The 17,271-nt window shown below is 38.7% G+C and overlaps 3 protein-coding genes and 1 long non-coding RNA gene across 4 annotated transcripts in view; 2 read left to right on the forward strand and 2 right to left on the reverse strand.

Moving 5' to 3' along the window:
* LOC134753979 (E3 ubiquitin-protein ligase RNF19B-like) overlaps window positions 1-5,420 on the reverse strand; it is a 69,775-nt gene extending 64,355 nt beyond the window's left edge. The window contains exon 1 of the mRNA XM_063690026.1: window positions 4,823-5,420. Within this exon, the coding sequence (XP_063546096.1) occupies window positions 4,823-4,946 (124 nt within the window). The 5' untranslated portion in view covers window positions 4,947-5,420. The remainder of the gene's footprint in view (window positions 1-4,822) is intronic.
* Window positions 5,421-6,131: 711 nt separating this feature from the next.
* Window positions 6,132-17,271, forward strand: part of LOC134754507 (uncharacterized) — a 100,188-nt gene continuing 89,048 nt past the window's right edge. The window contains exon 1 of the long non-coding RNA XR_010128918.1: window positions 6,132-6,178. This is a non-coding gene — a long non-coding RNA (uncharacterized LOC134754507). The remainder of the gene's footprint in view (window positions 6,179-17,271) is intronic.
* LOC134754160 (alpha-2-macroglobulin receptor-associated protein) lies at window positions 7,596-14,363 on the forward strand. Its single transcript, XM_063690285.1, has 7 exons — window positions 7,596-7,924; window positions 8,003-8,215; window positions 9,205-9,415; window positions 9,743-9,907; window positions 10,667-10,764; window positions 11,027-11,116; window positions 12,969-14,363. The coding sequence occupies exons 1-7, from the start codon at window positions 7,736-7,738 to the stop codon at window positions 13,098-13,100; spliced, it is 1,098 nt and encodes a 365-aa protein (XP_063546355.1). The 5' UTR covers window positions 7,596-7,735; the 3' UTR covers window positions 13,101-14,363.
* Window positions 14,393-17,271, reverse strand: part of LOC134754433 (ankyrin repeat domain-containing protein 17) — a 65,535-nt gene continuing 62,656 nt past the window's right edge. Inside the window, exons 44-47 of the mRNA XM_063690763.1 lie at window positions 17,062-17,178; window positions 16,255-16,416; window positions 15,315-15,536; window positions 14,393-14,946 (exon numbers count right to left, since the gene is read on the reverse strand). Coding sequence (XP_063546833.1) covers window positions 14,923-14,946; window positions 15,315-15,536; window positions 16,255-16,416; window positions 17,062-17,178 — 525 coding nt within the window. The 3' untranslated portion in view covers window positions 14,393-14,922. The remainder of the gene's footprint in view (window positions 14,947-15,314; window positions 15,537-16,254; window positions 16,417-17,061; window positions 17,179-17,271) is intronic.

Genomic DNA, 17,271 nt, shown 5'->3' on the forward strand with positions numbered 1-17,271 from the left:
AGACAAATCCAACAAACCACGCTTTGGCAGAATAACATATGTATTCAGTTGTAAGTAAGTTCTTTGAATAAACGTTTTTTTTTTATCCAGAGAAAGACCCACCCATAAAAGTATTTGAATTTTACATCTGTTTGGCCCCTGTGGACAGTTTCTAATGATACCAACTCTTGAGTAAAGAAACAACTTAAATGGAAGATGCTGCGTATAGTAATTTGCACTCCTGTGAAGTCTGCCAGTCAAATGGAGTCATCAAGTCTTCGAAGTAACTTGGTTCTTTGTATTCATAAGTTAATTTATTTAATAAATAACTTTGGGCTCGGAGCACTCGCCTCGACTGCATGGAGTCTCTGGCCTAACCTTCACTGGCTAGTCTTGCTTGGCTTACATACAGTCTGCGTATTACAAGTCTATCTGATAGTTTACATTTATTAGACATATATATTCGTAAGAACTATTATATAATCTGTGACAATGCTCTGTTGACAGTGCACTCGGCCATAACTAAACGTAATAGTACATTATGATACAACAAGTGTGCTAAGTTGGTCATTACACACAAGGCGATAAGAAAGCCGATGTGTGTAATGACCAATGCACACGCGTTTCATACGAAGTTTTTCAACACACTTGCGAGAAAAAAAACAAACTCATATTAATCAAATTTTAATAGTTAAAACAGTTAGTATTGTGTGTTGCATCTGTCATACTGCCGGCCGCCCCTCGCCCTGGCCGCGGGCGGCGCGGCGGGCGGGTCGGCCGGGCCGCGCACCGCGCAGGCGGTCGGGCGCGCCGGTGCCCGCCAGTCTGACCAATTAAAGAAGGCTCCCTTTCCATGCATATTATTAGCAATCAGTTACCTTCTTAACTCAGTCGGATAATATAATGAAAAAGCACGAGTGGAATAATACACTGAAAGAGCACGCGTGTTTAATATCTAGGATTATGAGCCAAAAATCGGTGGAATAAAAACGTCGTTTTGAGCAAGTGTGTTGAAAAGTATTATTGTTCCATTATTTCAGTATGTAAGCTTACTAGAGGTCAATTCAGTAATGGGAAAGGTTACAGAAATCCGACGTACGTCATTTTTGATTTTCGTAAACCCAGAAAGATAAAACTGTTTCTTGTGTTCACTGGCTACGCGTGTAAAATTGTAATTATACACGGTAAGTATTGTAATGTTGGTATTCTCTCAGAATAAAATAGAATCCGATCTTGAACCAACTCAAGCGCTATTTTGCGAAGGCACACGGTCAAAGTATCTGTGACATCTGTGTACACCTCACTGGTATGCGAGAACACAAGAGCGACGTAATTGACTGTATAGTGTATACCAGAGAACTCCATAAGTTTATTATTTTGCACACATTCTTCGAAAAGGCAATACATTACGCATTTATGCGTATATAATAATAAAAAAAACCGGACAAGTGCGAGTCGGACTCGCCCACCGAGGGTTCCGTACTTTTTAGTATTTGTTGTTATAGCGGCAACAGAAATACATCATCTGTGAAAATTTCAACTGTCTAGCTATCACGGTTGATGAGATACAGGCTGGTGACAGACAGCCAGACGGACAGACGGACAGAGGAGTCTTAGTAATAGGGTCCCGTTTTTACCCTTTGGGTACGGAACCCTAAAAATGAATTTGAATTATTACAATGGATAGAGCAAACATACGATATTTATGATAGGTATGTAGAGCATTATTACACATGGAATAGTAATTTGTTTTACAAGGGGGCAAAGTTGTTATTTAACCTCTCGTGCTAATATTGATACACGAGCAAGTGCAAGATTCCAAAATTGAATTCGAAAAATGGAATCTTGAGCGTTGCGAGGGTTTCAACGCAAATTTTGCCACAGAGTGAAACATAAATTTTTTCACCACACCAACACAAGGAACGCAAATCGATTCAAAATAAATGTTATAAAATATTTACCATTCAAAATCATCATATAAAAGTCAAATCTACCAGCAAACATAAGAAAACAACTCAAAATTTTGATTACTTTGCCTAACATGTGAATAAAATGCATCTTAATACTGCCCTATGAAAACAGGAAATGTGCATTAAAGATTATCACTTGCACCTACACATTTGTGCCCAAGTGAAGGTTAATCTAGCTCCTCTATTCAGAGCCTTAACAGAGACAAACAAATCTTAAAGCTAAGTAGTGAAAGGTCATATTTGAATGATTTACATAGTTGTAGTTGTAACATTGACCCCCATGATCGCGGGCATTATTGCTTCAATGTCTGACAATTGGTTGTGGTCATGAAATTTTTATGATGCCAATAACTAATTGATTGCTCAAAAGTTTGAAGATTTATTAGAAGCAACCATTCACCAATAAACTAAAATGCACATTATGAATAAAATTTTGTAAGAATTTAGTTTTTTTTTTGTTGTTTTTTTTTCCTAAACAATCTTAAAATACTATTTACATTTGAAAACAGCGAGCGAAAACCGCGTACGTTTTATCTGCCGCCATTGTCGCTCGTTTACATTCCAGGTTAGGTAGCAATCTAAATATTAACGAAAGAATGGTAAGTTAAATAATAAGCATTTAGTTTGCCTGAGTTGTTGATAAACAACTCGGGCGCGCACCTGTACTTGATAACAACATATTTATTTAAATTATTTTTGTCTTATGTGTATTATTAAGTATATTTTGATTAACATCATTAGGCCATGAGTTTAGTGTATCGGGTAACAGAAATTGCCAGGTTCTTTTTTCATAGGTATTCCTGTAAGGTGGTGATACATACTTCGGTATATTGATATTTCTTAATTTTTGTGACCTAGATCTATTTTTAAGGTAAGGTAAGTTAGCGATTTCATTATATACTAGCATCATTTTAAACTTATCATAGAATTAATTATTTTAACAGTACTCAAATAGCTTTGAATCGTCATTTCTATAAATTTTCCTTATCGAGTTAGGTACAATTGTTTTTATCAGGCTTAGTTGTACATAGTTTATATACATTATCCAGGTAAGTTTTATAAGTTCTGCCGTAACTAATTATAGATTCAGCCAGTGACATGTATAGCATTCTACTCTACGGGTATAAAAGGGTATTTTATATTTTAAAAGGGATAAATTGGACAATATGGATCCCAGTTTATTACATACATAATTAATGTGTTGGCCCCAGTTAAATGTATTACATATCTATTTTAAGGCCAAGGGTGGGCCAAGGTATGTATGTTTGTCTACTCGCTTGTTACTGTGGGGTGTAATTATTGTAATTATATTAATTATTTTTATTTCATAAATTTCACAATGCTTATTATTTATTATATTTGGTAAGTAAAATAAGTCTATCTAAAAAAGCCTAAATTTTGTTTTAATAGCATCTAGACAAACTTGCAGTCTACCTGATGGAAAGCAGTAATTACAGTTAAAAAAATATTACTTAAAGGTGAGCCACTGAAAACCTGAGACACCCCAACAGTTTCTATTTTATTTTAAACTCATCTTGAGTATTTATTCTTTAATCCGATAAATATTTAAAAACGAATATTTGTTTAGTTTTCTTAACAATTCTATTCGACTGGTAATTCTACACAAGATACTTCGTCATTTAGTGACATCAAACAATTGCTAGTTACCATCGTAAACACTGTTAACTGACCATTTGCATACCTTACTGCAACGAGATAAGGTTTACCAATGGCAAGTTAAGGGTGTTGCTCATTGAAAAATAACGTGTCAAATGCTAGTATATTGCATTACAAACTTGTAGACTGGACATGTAAAAAAAATAAAAAAAAATAAAAAAATACCCCCATTAAAATATAGCGCAATCAATTCTCCTATCGATTCTGAACAAACTGTTTTTAGGTTTTCAGTGGGTCATGAAACACCATGTATATATTTTTTCTTATGTGTTTTTTATTTTATGTTTTTATGTTAAGAGGAAAAAAAGGTATAAAACACCATGTCATGTGTTTTAAAAAATCCGTCCAGTATCCTGAGCTACAGGGTGTACTGATTTTCAGTATTTAAACCCATAACCCTACTTTCTGTTTAAGTCACAGTCGAGTAAAATGTTGATATTGGAGTAGAATGTGTACAAATGTATAGACAAAAGTGGAATTCATATTCCTCCAAGTTTCATATTAAGAGAATATCCCCTGAAAGGGTATAAGCGCTAAATCTGGATTCAGCTATTATTTTCTATAACAAGATGTATTTTTTCCGCAAAGTTATCTAGGACTTTTTTGTGTAGAATTTAATAAGCTTTAATGTTGCCTTACACCATATTTTCATAGAGAACGTATATTTAGAGTAAAACGCAAATTTCTCCAGGATGGTACACATGTCCCCAAATGTCAAATAGTGTGGACATGAAAAAGAGACCTTTAATTAACATACATACCAAATTTCATATCTTTGGAAGGATTTCGAGGTGAGACTTAATCCGGTTGTACTATAAAGAATATGCAAATATTTCAACCAAAGCTCTTGCTTATTCTTTTGCAATATGTCTTTAAAATTACTTTTATGTTTTATCAACAATAATTCTATTTAAGTGTATACTGGAGATAAGGTATGATAGGTAAAAAATATTATTACAACAATGGGATGCTGTTCCATTGTAGTAGGATTTTTTCTTTCCCATATAAAATTTTGATTGGCATTATACAATTCTGAGTAACATTATAATTTGTTTTTAGCACCAAAAGCCTGTCTGAAATGGCATGGCACATAATAACTGTACCTCATAATCATTTTGTTGACAATAAAATTACACACATGGTTTAAAAGTTGCTTAGATTCAAACATGTTAAGATTTATGTGTGATGGAATATACCTGTATGAGCCAGTCGCCTGCCCACAAGTGGGCTGTCCAGCAGCAGGCGGCGCAGCGACCAGCGCCCGAACACGCCGCCACCGCCGCCCCAGCCGCAGCCGCCGCCGCCGCTGCCGCGCCGCATCTCGCCTGGGCCCGCCACCACCGCGTCACAACACACCAACACTCATTACACAAACACGACAATGTTTTGACACTAGTCCTTCGATACCGTTTACACGACCGCTCTCATAGGCGTCCGCTAGCGAACACCGACGATTAGACAGCGCGACTGCTTGTTGAGTAATCGTCTCGCAAAGCATCAGCGAGAGAAAGTACCGGCGATCAAACGGATCGTACGTGCCGCGACCGTGCTCCACGCAGATGCACTCCCGAAGCAACCAACACTAAGGTCCCATTCCCAATGTGCTGATGATTGCTCTCTCACTATACAAATATAAAGCACCACCAACAACTAAGAACCGTATCATCAGATCAACGTTATCAATATGACAACGGCAAATAAGGTTTAGTATATCCTTAACAGCTCGAACTAGTATATCCTTAACAACAAAATCAGCTATGAATATGAATGCGACCCGATCCGATACGATGAGCAACGACTAGAGCTGTCAAATAATAATTTGAGTTACTATGTAAAAAAATGAATTTAACTGTAAATCTGTAAATAAAGTAATACTTAAAGGGTTGGCATCCAGGGCATTAAAAAAACAAAAATTTGACACAATGAGGGCTATCATGAAGCTATCGTTTTTTTGCTCACCAGTTGGCGCCTCTGTTGATGGTGGTCCAAAAGACTAAAGAACAGCTGTCAGTCATTGAAGTGGCAAGTGACATTTGACATTTCGAACTATGGAAAAGACCACCATCTACACTAGCGCCCCTAGCGGCGAAATCATACGCGTTAGCCCTCGGGATTCCTCAGGGATTAGCAGGGCAAGCTATGCTGGCGCCATCTGCTAATTATTTCGACCGGCCAACCCCATTATAAAGGTTCCTCCAGACTATGTGCGTGAATAGCGGCGCGACTTCGCGGAGAGAACATGTCGCGACATAGACGTATGACTCCACACTCGCAAACTTCAAGGCGATTTCGCAGTTTGGTTCTCGCCAAGATCGCGGAAAAGCATCAGCTGCATGGAGACTATATAAAGGAGCCAAATCTCTATGTATGAAAAGTGTCCATCAAAAAACAGTAATTAGGCGGCGCCACCATACACCGAAATACTACCAAAAACAACCTACGTAATTTGGTCGGGTTATTTGTTGCCTTATATGGTTCATGTTATACTCATGTCCCAGAGCCTAACTAGCGCCACCGGAGAGATTAGGAACTATTATTTAAAGCTGAAAGCGGTCACTAGCAACAATTCTGCCATAAGAGATTGGCATCCTTTCTATACCATCCATAACTGAAATGGTAACAATCATAGACATAGTATATACAAGTAGTAATAGACGCGCCACCCAGCGACCGGGGGTAAGAGAAAGAATATTCATATATAATTTGGGCCGCATAGGACTTTGTCTCTTTCACTCTTATAAATTCCGGTATTTCGCCATCGCCTCCTACCTATGATGCCACCCGGTGGGTGATAAGGACAAAGCATGGCACTATTTTCTCTTTCCTCTTATAGGAATCGCAATAAGACTATCTTTCTCTATAGGGGGCCCTCCACACTCGTGCGCGAATCGCGGCGCGAAGCCGCGAACGCGAGTGTGGAGTCTAGTTCGCTAATCAGCGAAATCGACTCCACACTCGCGTTCGCGGCTTCGCGTCGCGTAGTCTGGAGCGTTATCAAAGAGTGTCAGCAAGAATCTTACAGGGCCTTGGTAACAATAATATAGTCTGTCAATCATGAATCTAGTATAACTGGATCGGGCATGAGGGGTGGGGGAAATGATCGAACGGGATAGTCTTATGTATCTTTCAGTAGGAGTAGCAGAGAAAGCGCTGTTATTGTTTGTCCTTGTCACAGTCTCACTTTTTTTTTTATTCCCCACCGTAAAAGTATGGTTTATGGTGGGCTACAAATCTACTCGACCAATCATATTGTCGCATTGCGTATGTTCTGTCCAAAGAATATAATACTCACTAGGAGGTTCTGTCCCTCACGGGCCCACGCGTATAGCTCATCTACGTAATGCTAGGTCTATGCTGTCAAGCCATTTCCGTCAGTAGAAAAAAGCGATAAATTTTTAAAAATTACGCTCGAAGGGATATCGTCCCATAGATAATTTGAATTTCGCGCCTTTTTTACTGATAAAGTTGTTTGACTAGTTCACTAGTTTGACAGACTATAATTATGTACGGCGAACTGCCTTGTACACATGATCGCACGTGCGCCGGACCGCACTAAGGTCGCGGTCCGGTGCAGCCGTCTATAAACACTATAAAAACATGTTTTGTATATAAACACTATAAAAACATGTTTTTAGGGTTCCGTACCCAAAGGGTAAAAACGGGACCCTATTACTAAGACTCCTCTGTCCGTTTGTCTTACTGTCACCAGACTGTATCTCATGAATCGTGATAGCTAGACAGTTGAAATTTTCACAGATGGTGTATTTATGTTGCCGCTATAACAACAAATACCAAAAACTACGGAACCCTCGGTGGGCGAGTACGACTCGCACTTGTCCGGTTTTTTAATACTGGCAATACCGGTAACAATGACGTCCTAGACTAGACTGACATGACGGCATCATGTCATATATCTGTTTATCTTTATTGTTTCATTCACCCCGATAACTGATAACGATTTGGACGACCAGCGGTATTGATGTCATGATGTGTGTTTATTTCTTCTCAATCTAATTCGTTGAAAATTAATCAAAATAAGCGACAGCTAATTATAAATATCTGTTAAAATCATATTTTTTTCGTGAATGATATAATAACTTTTGGCCACCATGAGACTCGTGCTTACAAAATTATTGCAATGTTTTATACTGTTATTCTTGCTTAGTATTGTTTTATGTGAAAACAAATACTCTAAAAATGCAAATGATAAGCAGAAGAACAAAAAGGTTGATTTTAGAACTTTAGAGAAACCGTTCAGAATGAACAAGCTTAATATTTTGTGGACTAAAGCCAAGCAGGTAAATAAAGCATCTATTGTTTACGAGATCCAACGAAACTAATAAGCACAGTTTTCAATATTATTCCTTTGATTACAGCGCTTAAGCGAGCCGAAACTGCAATCACTGTATAGTGATTTGATGATACACGACAAAGAAGAAGTGACCTATAAACGCGTGAAGAGTGAAGGGAGTGACAAGGAGGGGTTTAAGGAGGCGGAGCTGCGGCGGAAGCTCACCAACATCATGACCGTTTATGGGCTTCGGGAACACTTTGACGACCACTCAGGAGGCATGGTCAAGGACCACCCAGTAAGAATCAAAAATATAATAAGCATAAGTTATGATCAGTCAGACCATAACCCTCCACCACTACATAATCAAAATCAAAATAAACGCAACAAAGTAAACACAAGCAAAAACAAGAAAGAAGGTTGGAGGAAGCCTTTGCCGAAGGGCAAGCAAACAGAATAGAAACAAGTAATAATGGGAGATAATAAATAAAATTTGTAGAGTTAATGTTAAACTGTTCTTTGTGTTATAAATAAAGGCTATTTTATTTTATTTTATTATATTTTATTGTTGACGCCCCTTAACGTCACTCACATCACACGAAGGGTTAAAATAACGGGGCGTTATTGTTAATGTATAAACTACTCTAATTTCGTATCATTTATCATATATATGAGTATATTTTTTTCTTTAGTATTGGTAGTTCATTGAACGGATATAGTGAACTGATACATAACTATACTATTGATTTATTTATTTTTTAATTTAAAAAAATTTACACAGCATTACAGCGAACTAATACACTGAGAAATTTATAATAGAAAGTATTTATACAAACTAGGTACATGATACAGTCTAGAAAGGATAACGGAACAAATGTAAGAAAGATTAACTGATTTGCAAGACCATAGTGATCCCATAAGTGTTCCGTTTGTCAAAACAAAGTTTTGCACGGAACACTAAAAACTAATACAAAACAGATGATTCACGCTTATCCATCGCCTCACAGTACTTCATACATTCTTTACACAGATCCATCCAACTACTTGCAAATACATCACATTCCGGTGCTGAATGTTTGATAACAGTGGCAGGGTTATCTATAGTTATAAAATATTAGTTCTATATCTTAGCCACAACCAAACATATTTTAAAATGTAATTATAAATAAATAAATATTATGGGACAAACTTATACAAATTTAGCTATTCCCACAGTAAGCTCAATACGGCTTGTTTTATTGTTATCCTTATAATCATAGACAATCATAACTGGAAAATAATTTGCAGGCTCACAACTCTGCATTAGATGACCATATCAACAGGAGCATTTTTAAAGACAAGAAGTTGAACATGCTCTGGTCAAAGGCAGAGGCCTCAGGCTTCACCAGTGAAGAGCTTGCCGCTCTGAAAGAGGAGTTCAGCCACCACCAGGAGAAGATAGACCAATATTATGAGCTGCTCAGTAATGTTGATAATATTAAGAGTGATGGTTTTAAAAGTATGTCTAAATACAGTTATTTTTGTCTAATATCTCTTGCCTTATATTCGTACTTTTGTAATTTTCCTTTTCAATTGTTTTATAACTTGTATTTATAAGCAACATTAATAATCTCTGGTGTTGCCGGTGTCCATGGGCGACGGTAATCGCTTACCATCAGGCGATTCATCTGCTTGTTGGCCTCCTATATCATAAAAAAGAAAAACTAAATTTACAAAGTTGAAAATTCTGACCCACTCATACATATTCAATAGTTTTCTAAAATGTTATTTGTAAAATCATAGTAACTTTTCTTTATTTAACATTTATATTTTGCTGATGTTTTAGATGCTGTCAATCAGGAAGAATTGGATAAATTCAATGAAATTAATTACCGGACAAAAAACAATGAAATTGGCCAGAAGGATTATCTTGATGCAGCTAATTTAGTAAGAGATAAACACAGAGGTTTGAGGGACGGATATGACAGACTTCATAGGATGACAGCCAGAGGTAATAACCCTTGGTAGCTGTATAGCAGCTGTCCTACTAAAAATATTAATGTTAATATTAGTTGGTGATCACTGGCAATTAATCAGGGTTTCCTAACCTTTCTTGGGTGGTCTGAAACCTATTTAATATTTATATCTCCAGGATTTTTTTATTAGCCATCTTTGCCACCATGGTAAACATACTAATCTATGGGTATGCCCACCTATCCTGCTAGCCCACACATATTGTAACTTGTAAAACTGCCTAGTGACTATACACGTCAGTGCAGTTATTTTTGAACCCAGGTATGTCCTTAAACTATATCCAACCAAAAGAGAGGTAGGGCATAACGAAATATCATCTCGCTTGAATCTGGACCAGTGGGGGGAAGTATCTCCACATTGCAGATGACCACAACATAGCACTGCTACTTAAGGCCAGAGCACACCGGTTGCGTGTGCGTAAACGTACGCTAAAATGTTGGAGCCGCAAGCCGCGCACGCACGTCACGTAAACGGTGTGTTGTCCCTAACAAGGATCAATGTGCACGTGCACATCTACGCACACGCACACTAGTGCACAGGCTTTTTATTATGTAGGTACATATGCAGTGTTGTGTTCCTGATGGTGAGTAAGGTTTCCAGTGATCCCAAGGATGTAAGCTTGTAGGGTCGGCAACACGCGTGTAACTACAACGGTTGCAAGCGACGGTGGCGACCCGCGCGCTTATTTGCCACCGCTGTGGTATAAAAAAAATATTGATCATGATTTATTTTTTAGGTCCTAATAACAAAGAATTCATTGAGCCTAAAGTACAAGGACTATGGAAAATTGCCACAGCTGCCAACTTTACTGTAGATGAACTTGAATCTTTGAAGGTAATAATTAATTACAGATGTTTAAGCAACTTTCTGAATTATAAACTGTAATAGATGTCATATATTAAAGAAAAAGTGACGAAGCCCTCCTGTGGTGAAGGCCGGATTAAAAATATTTAATAAAACACAAATCAAAAATATTTAATAAAATAATTTGATTTGTTCCCAAAGTTGAGGACAACTTTCTGAAGTTAAATAAGGGTCTTATTTATAACCCAAAATTCAAAAGATCTGGAATTTGTTTACTGATGTTGGTTTGCAGGTCGAGCTGCAGCACTACGAGTCCAGGCTGCTGAAACTGCGCCACATCCAAGCAGACCACGTAAACAACTTCGATAAGCATCACAGCAAGGTCTTTTTTTTGCTTACTAACGTTCGTAGTTTTACTTTCATAATGCTTTTTTAATGGTCAAGTATGTTTTTATTTTTACGAAATGACATTGCAATCATGTAAGAATGCGGGTATTGCGGGTAACTGAAACATTGTAAAACGTTGAATGCCGTTGTTGAATGAAAAGACACCGAAAGAAATATTTTCAAATTGTTTCTGCACTACACATTATCATATTCTCAAGAAGAATTAGTGGACTACTGGTCATTTTCCTCGTTAATTTGTCAGTTTCCCTAATTCATCAATTTCCCCATTTTCTTGGACTCGTCATTGTCATTGTCGGTATAGTCATGTCACTTTAAACTCTCGTTTTGGTATAGTCATGTGCGTGTTTTTAAAATTTTTAGGTTTTTACGTACTTATATTATGGAATTGGTTTTATGCTCCTATCCATACTTATATTATAAATGCGAAAGTCTGTCTGTGTGTTCCCTCTTCACGCCTAAACCGCTGAACCGATTTAGATGAAATTTGGCATAGAGATAGGTGGAGTCCCTGAGAAGGACATAGGATAGTTTTTATCCCGAAAATCATCCCTTAAGAAAGTAAAAAACAAGTGCCTGCTAATTTGTGTGCATAATATGCTCAAATTTAGATTGCTATGAGAATTTTTCCAGGCGCTATTCTTACTAGCTGCGGTTACTAAGTCCACGCAGACGAAGTCGCGGGCAAAAGCTAGTCTTATAATAATTAAAAAAATAGTAAAAAGTTAAACGAAGGGCCATAGCTATGGTCAATGAATATTAAATTGTGTGGATATATTTTCCATAATGTCGATATCCAGAGAGGAAAATGAGGACTATGTTTGTATGGAGAAGAGGTCGTGTCCCCTTTCTTCTTAAGCGTGTGGCATGTCGGCAAACGTAATGTGGGACGCCCTCTGACAAGGTGGAGTCAACATCTTCGCAAGGTGGCTGGCAGGAACTGGATTAGAGTGGCTGCTGATCGTGCACGGTGGCGTGAAACGGGAGAGGTCTATGTCCAGCCGTCAATTAGTAGTAGGTGCAGGATGATGATGATAAGTTATATTTTATATTTATAATAAGTTTACTCGGATAATCGTCTCCATCATCAGATCAGTTCTATGGTACCATAATATTGCATTGTCACCCAACTTACATATTATGTATGTGAAGTTTCAGCATTGCATGTTAAAGGCTTGGCCAGTTTGGCCAAACACAAGGTCGCGGTTTGGCCAAGCCTTAACACTTTTACTGTCCCTCCGGACTCCCTCGCTTTCAGCAATGACATGGGTCGATACGTCCGTGCATTATATGTGATGCATAAGCTACAGAGCTACCCATTTCTGACGTCACGTAGAGTTAAGTGCACAGAAGTGCATTACATGTAATGCACAGAACGTAAGTGTTAAATAAAAGCTTGTAAAATTTCTGTTCAGCAAATACATTTTGTCATCACGACGCCATCTACCGGGTCCAATTGTATGTTCTAACCTTCCAGGGACCCACTCAAATATACCTACTTAGGTACAAACAAAATTTCATACAAATATCTACGACTAATCTGACTATACATTGCATGAATTGACGAGTTAGTGAAATTGGATTAACTGACGAATTAGAAATTGACGAATCAAAGATTTTGATGGCATTGACGAATTAGGGAAACTGACGAATTAACGAAAATGGCGAATCAGGGAAAATTACCAGTAGTGCACTAACTCCTCAAGATCATTTCTAATCTCCACGCTGCCAAATGTATGATCAATGGTCATGCTACTAGGTCAATCAAGTTTCCCGCACTTAATGTAACATTTCGCAATTTTTTTCCTACAAATGATGTGTTTGTACAGATAGCGGCGGCTGGCGATAAGTTGGACCACTTCGACGAGCAGCAGCAGATGATCAAGAAGCACTCTCGTAAGGTGGAGAAACTGCACCAAGACCTCGAGAGCAGGATCCTCGCGAGGCACTCAGAGTTATAAGTTATGTCTGGTACCTACACAAGTATTGTCTGTCTACAGCTGATTAATCATTGAATTGCAAATAATGTATGTCTACTTTGAGGCTCGAAATTCGCCTTCAGCCTGGATTAATGCATGTTGTAAAAACGGCAACAAACTTTTCCGGCCCTGTGTTAAATACCATAGCTATACGCCACTTCAGCACAATGTCTTCAAAAATATGTAGTCTGTGCGGAAAGAGAAGAGTCGTGGAATGTATTGGTTCCCATATATTCCACGACTTCTCTTTCCGCACAGACTATGAAGGCAGACGCCATGATTGTTGACGTTTGTACATGTTTGGCTATTGTCAAGCTTGCACACGGCGCATAAATGAGGAGTGTCTTCTCAAAAGGGCTTATTTTTGTATGGTGTTAATAGAGAAATAAGCCCTTTTGAAAAGACTTTAAATGTTCCTCATTTTCAGCAACATTTCATTCACACGCGCTAACATTTTCAAGCTACATCCACCAGCTATAAGTGCTTGCGGTAATAGGGGATATTACTGCAATGTTCTGCCACCAGAGCGCAGCACTAGCCTTTTTAGTAAACCATGGAGTAACTTCTCTCTGTTCTTATTTGCTGTACAAGTATCCCAAAACCAATATGCGCCGTATGAAGGAGCAAAATGTAATGTGCACTATTCAGTAAATTAAAGACCGGTCGCAATTCTCAACCGAATCGAAGTTATGCTCGCGAGGTCTGCAGCTCACAGAGCCACTAGTATAAGTAGATTTTAGTATTTTTTTAAATATGTTGTAGTTATATTGTATTTAATCATTGTTTTCAATATGAATGGACACCCGTGTCACGGTTTTCCTACTTAAAAAATATTATTTACCAACACAATTTTACAGGCCGAAATTGTTGTGCCAAAAATTGTGTATATTTATTATTTTGATGTATGGTAGCATAGTCATTTGTTACAAGTGCAAGGCAGCTTTTGCCAAATGTTAACAAATAAATGTACGTAAATAAGAATCTCTCTGTATAGAAATTATCTAATAAATTGTATATTTCATTTATAGATCGACTTTTATGATTGTAGCCTGTTACTCTTTGTCGCAGTCGAGTTGGGGCAGCGCGGGCAAGAACACACGCATTAAATTTGACAACGGTTTATTTGCTTAGAACTTACCGCAGATCCTGCGTCATTATTCGAGACAAGTCTTCAGTAATAATTTACTTACAATTATAAATATACATGTTACCCAAATGAACCTATAAAAAAGAATTATCTGAAAACAGGTGGTATTATTAAAAACACCAGGAGATACAGTGCATCAATATATGATATTTAATCTTCATGTACAAGCAAATTTATTAATACACGTTTATAATCCGTCTCGGGTTGCGAGCGCATTCAATCAAATTAATATCGTATTATGCCATAATATAGTGTAAAATATGTAAATAGTCGGCGGTTGGGGCCGCGCAAGGCAACGCAAAACACGGCGCGTACGGAATCACATTCCAAGCTACCACTAGCGCGAGGGCGCGCACTAGAACAACTATAATTCGTCTAACAACGGCGGCCGGCAGCGAGCGGCAGTAACAAATAAAACTACAACCGACCCCTCACGTGTTTCATTATAATGAATCGTTTAATGCTCACTTCAGTCGATCGTACAGTATAAGTATTTCTCTTCTCGATAGGACATTTTCTCTATTATGTATATAGATAATCTGTATAATATAATTCTTTCTCACTAATATCTACACCGTTTCCAAGGGTTACAATTATATATAATCCTCGCGGGACAGTCTCGTGGCGCGGCCGCGGCCGACGCCGGCGAGGGCTTCTCTAGTGGGTCCACTTGCTCCATGTCTGTCAACAATAACAAACCATGTTATATTCTTGCAAGAAAGCAAGCGCACGAGGGAGGTGACGTCCCATAATAAGTAATAGTCTTTCATAGAGAACGCCCTACGGCGGTAGATTGTCCACATGAAATCTTTACAATCAGGATCTGAGATCGATTAGCAACGTTACGATGGAAAGTTAAAAATAGTCAGGATAAGTGTCAGACATATTGTATCTTACTTTTGTATAATTTTTTTTACTTTATGGTGCACAAATTGCACAATAAAGAATATTTACTTACTTACATATTTTCGAAGTCAAAAATGTACCGAGACCTTTATCTATTATAATATATTCCGTCGCCTAGATAGACAACGTGGCGTGAGGTGTACCTGTTTGTCGGCGTGCGCCTGCGGCTGCTGGGGCGGCGCGTGGTCCCAGGGGCGGGGGTCGGGCGCGGCGGGCAGGTAGTGCAGCGGCAGCGCGTGCATGAGCGACAGCGCCGCCGCCGTGGCGCCCGTCGCGCCCGCGCCCGCGCCCGCGCCTGCGCCCGCGCCTGCGCCGTACTCCAGCCCGTGCGCGCCGTGCGCTGCGCCACTCATGCCGGGGGCACCCTACCAGACAAATACACATCCTCATTACCCGAACTATACGAAGCAGAAACGGTACATTCGCAATACAGGTTTCGGTTCGACAGCCGAACACACGTTCACAACGTAGAAAGAGTGATACTGATAATCTAACGTTACAAAACGTCATGTAAGTAAATAGCGAGTTAAAAAAAGTCGACAAAACGTATCATTAAATCTACTGAACATGCCCATGCCTCACGTCGAATATGCCCTTGGGGCCTGTTTACGAATTGATTAGTGCTATGTGCGAGTTCATACATTGCTACTAAACGCAAATAACAAATTTTATGAACTCGCACTAATCAGTTTGAAAACAGGCTTCTAGGCCAGCAGTTTAAGAGTCGGACCAAGAGCTAACTATGGTATTTGCAATGACAAAGTCTGGTCATGTCATGTCATCATAAATATCAAATTCCTATACAAATATGATATTTTTAATGACACTTCCACACTTTGTTCTGTCAATGTCAGTGCAGTTAGCATAGGCGGACTCTCCTTACGAAGAAAAAATAGGCCGATATATTATCGAACATCAAGTTACAGAATACTAACAGATTCATTTAATATCAATAAACATTAAACACTGCAAATTATCAACCACTCGCCGCATTGAAAAATTAAACAAAGGCTGTCAGAAATTCAGACTAAGAATTGACGTTCGGTTAAGATCAGAGTGATCAGAGCCTGTCAGGGTGCGTACCTGGTATCGGTCGTGGTCGGGCATGTGGTGTGGGTGGTGCCAGTCGGAGTCGGCGGTGAGCTTCCACGCGCGCTCGGTGCCGATCGGCCGCGGCTTGCGCTCCTCCTCCTCGCCCCAGCCTCCCCCTGTCGCCCCTACTCCCACACCACGCTCCAATAGGGACTGAAAAATATATACAATTGTTACTTATTTAAAAAATCGGTGTATTCCCATTTGTCCCCGCCCCACGAGACCGCCGCCATACATGAGGCGGGAACAAATAGGAATACACCAAAAAATCTAGCTAAGGGACTGGTTTTAGGGTACAATTGATTATTTTCACTTTTGTCGGAACTGTTATTAGTTTAACCAGGATTTAGGAAGGCCATGTTGAACTTTAATGTGCTAATTTACAAAATATTAAATTTGAGTAACTCAGCAGCTCCAATTTTTTTTCTTCCCAAACAATAAAATTATTTGTGCACGAAACTGAGTCGATCCGAAAAATAAGTTAATTTTTATTTTTATTAATTTTTAGGGACACTTAGCCTATGTCAAAATTGTTTTCGCAAAAAAGACCTAATCGTATGTAAGACAGTTTTTCTTTATTTTTTTTTATTTATTTATTTAGGAAACAAACAGTCACATACAGATAAGTTTAAAAAACTTGCAGATATACAATAAGACCATTAATTATAACATACTGATATTGATAACAAGTAGAAACAGGGCTTGTTCGGCACTGCCTATAAATAGGTTTATCTTTAATAGCTTCTAGTTTTCCATGCTGTCCCCAATAACACTGTGTGACATGAAGGTTTCGTGTACCTGGTACTGTAGGTGAGGTTGCGGCGTGTGCATGGGTTTGGGCGCGGCCTGCTGCTGCTGGTACATGAGCAGCGTGCTGAGGTTACCGCCAGCGCCACTGGCACCCGCGAACAGCTGCTGTGAAGTGATCATACAAATTAAAATCGTGGTCAATTTTAACACATTCAATGCCGAAAACCCGACTATCGGGTATTTTATGGTTTCGTTCCT

This window comes from Cydia strobilella, chromosome 2, assembly GCF_947568885.1.
Source record: "Cydia strobilella chromosome 2, ilCydStro3.1, whole genome shotgun sequence".
Taxonomy (NCBI): Eukaryota; Metazoa; Arthropoda; class Insecta; order Lepidoptera; family Tortricidae; genus Cydia; species Cydia strobilella.

What these genes read in the sequence shown, in the direction of transcription:
- LOC134754160 (XM_063690285.1), top strand. Translation starts at nt 7,736, where the DNA reads ATGAGACTCGTGCTTACAAAATTATTGCAATGTTTTATACTGTTATTC. An exon ending in GCATGGTCAAGGACCACCCA is followed by an intron (nt 8,216 to 9,204) that starts GTAAGAATCAAA and finishes AATAATTTGCAG; the next exon opens with GCTCACAACTCTGCATTAGA. An exon ending in ATGAACTTGAATCTTTGAAG is followed by an intron (nt 10,765 to 11,026) that starts GTAATAATTAAT and finishes GTTGGTTTGCAG; the next exon opens with GTCGAGCTGCAGCACTACGA.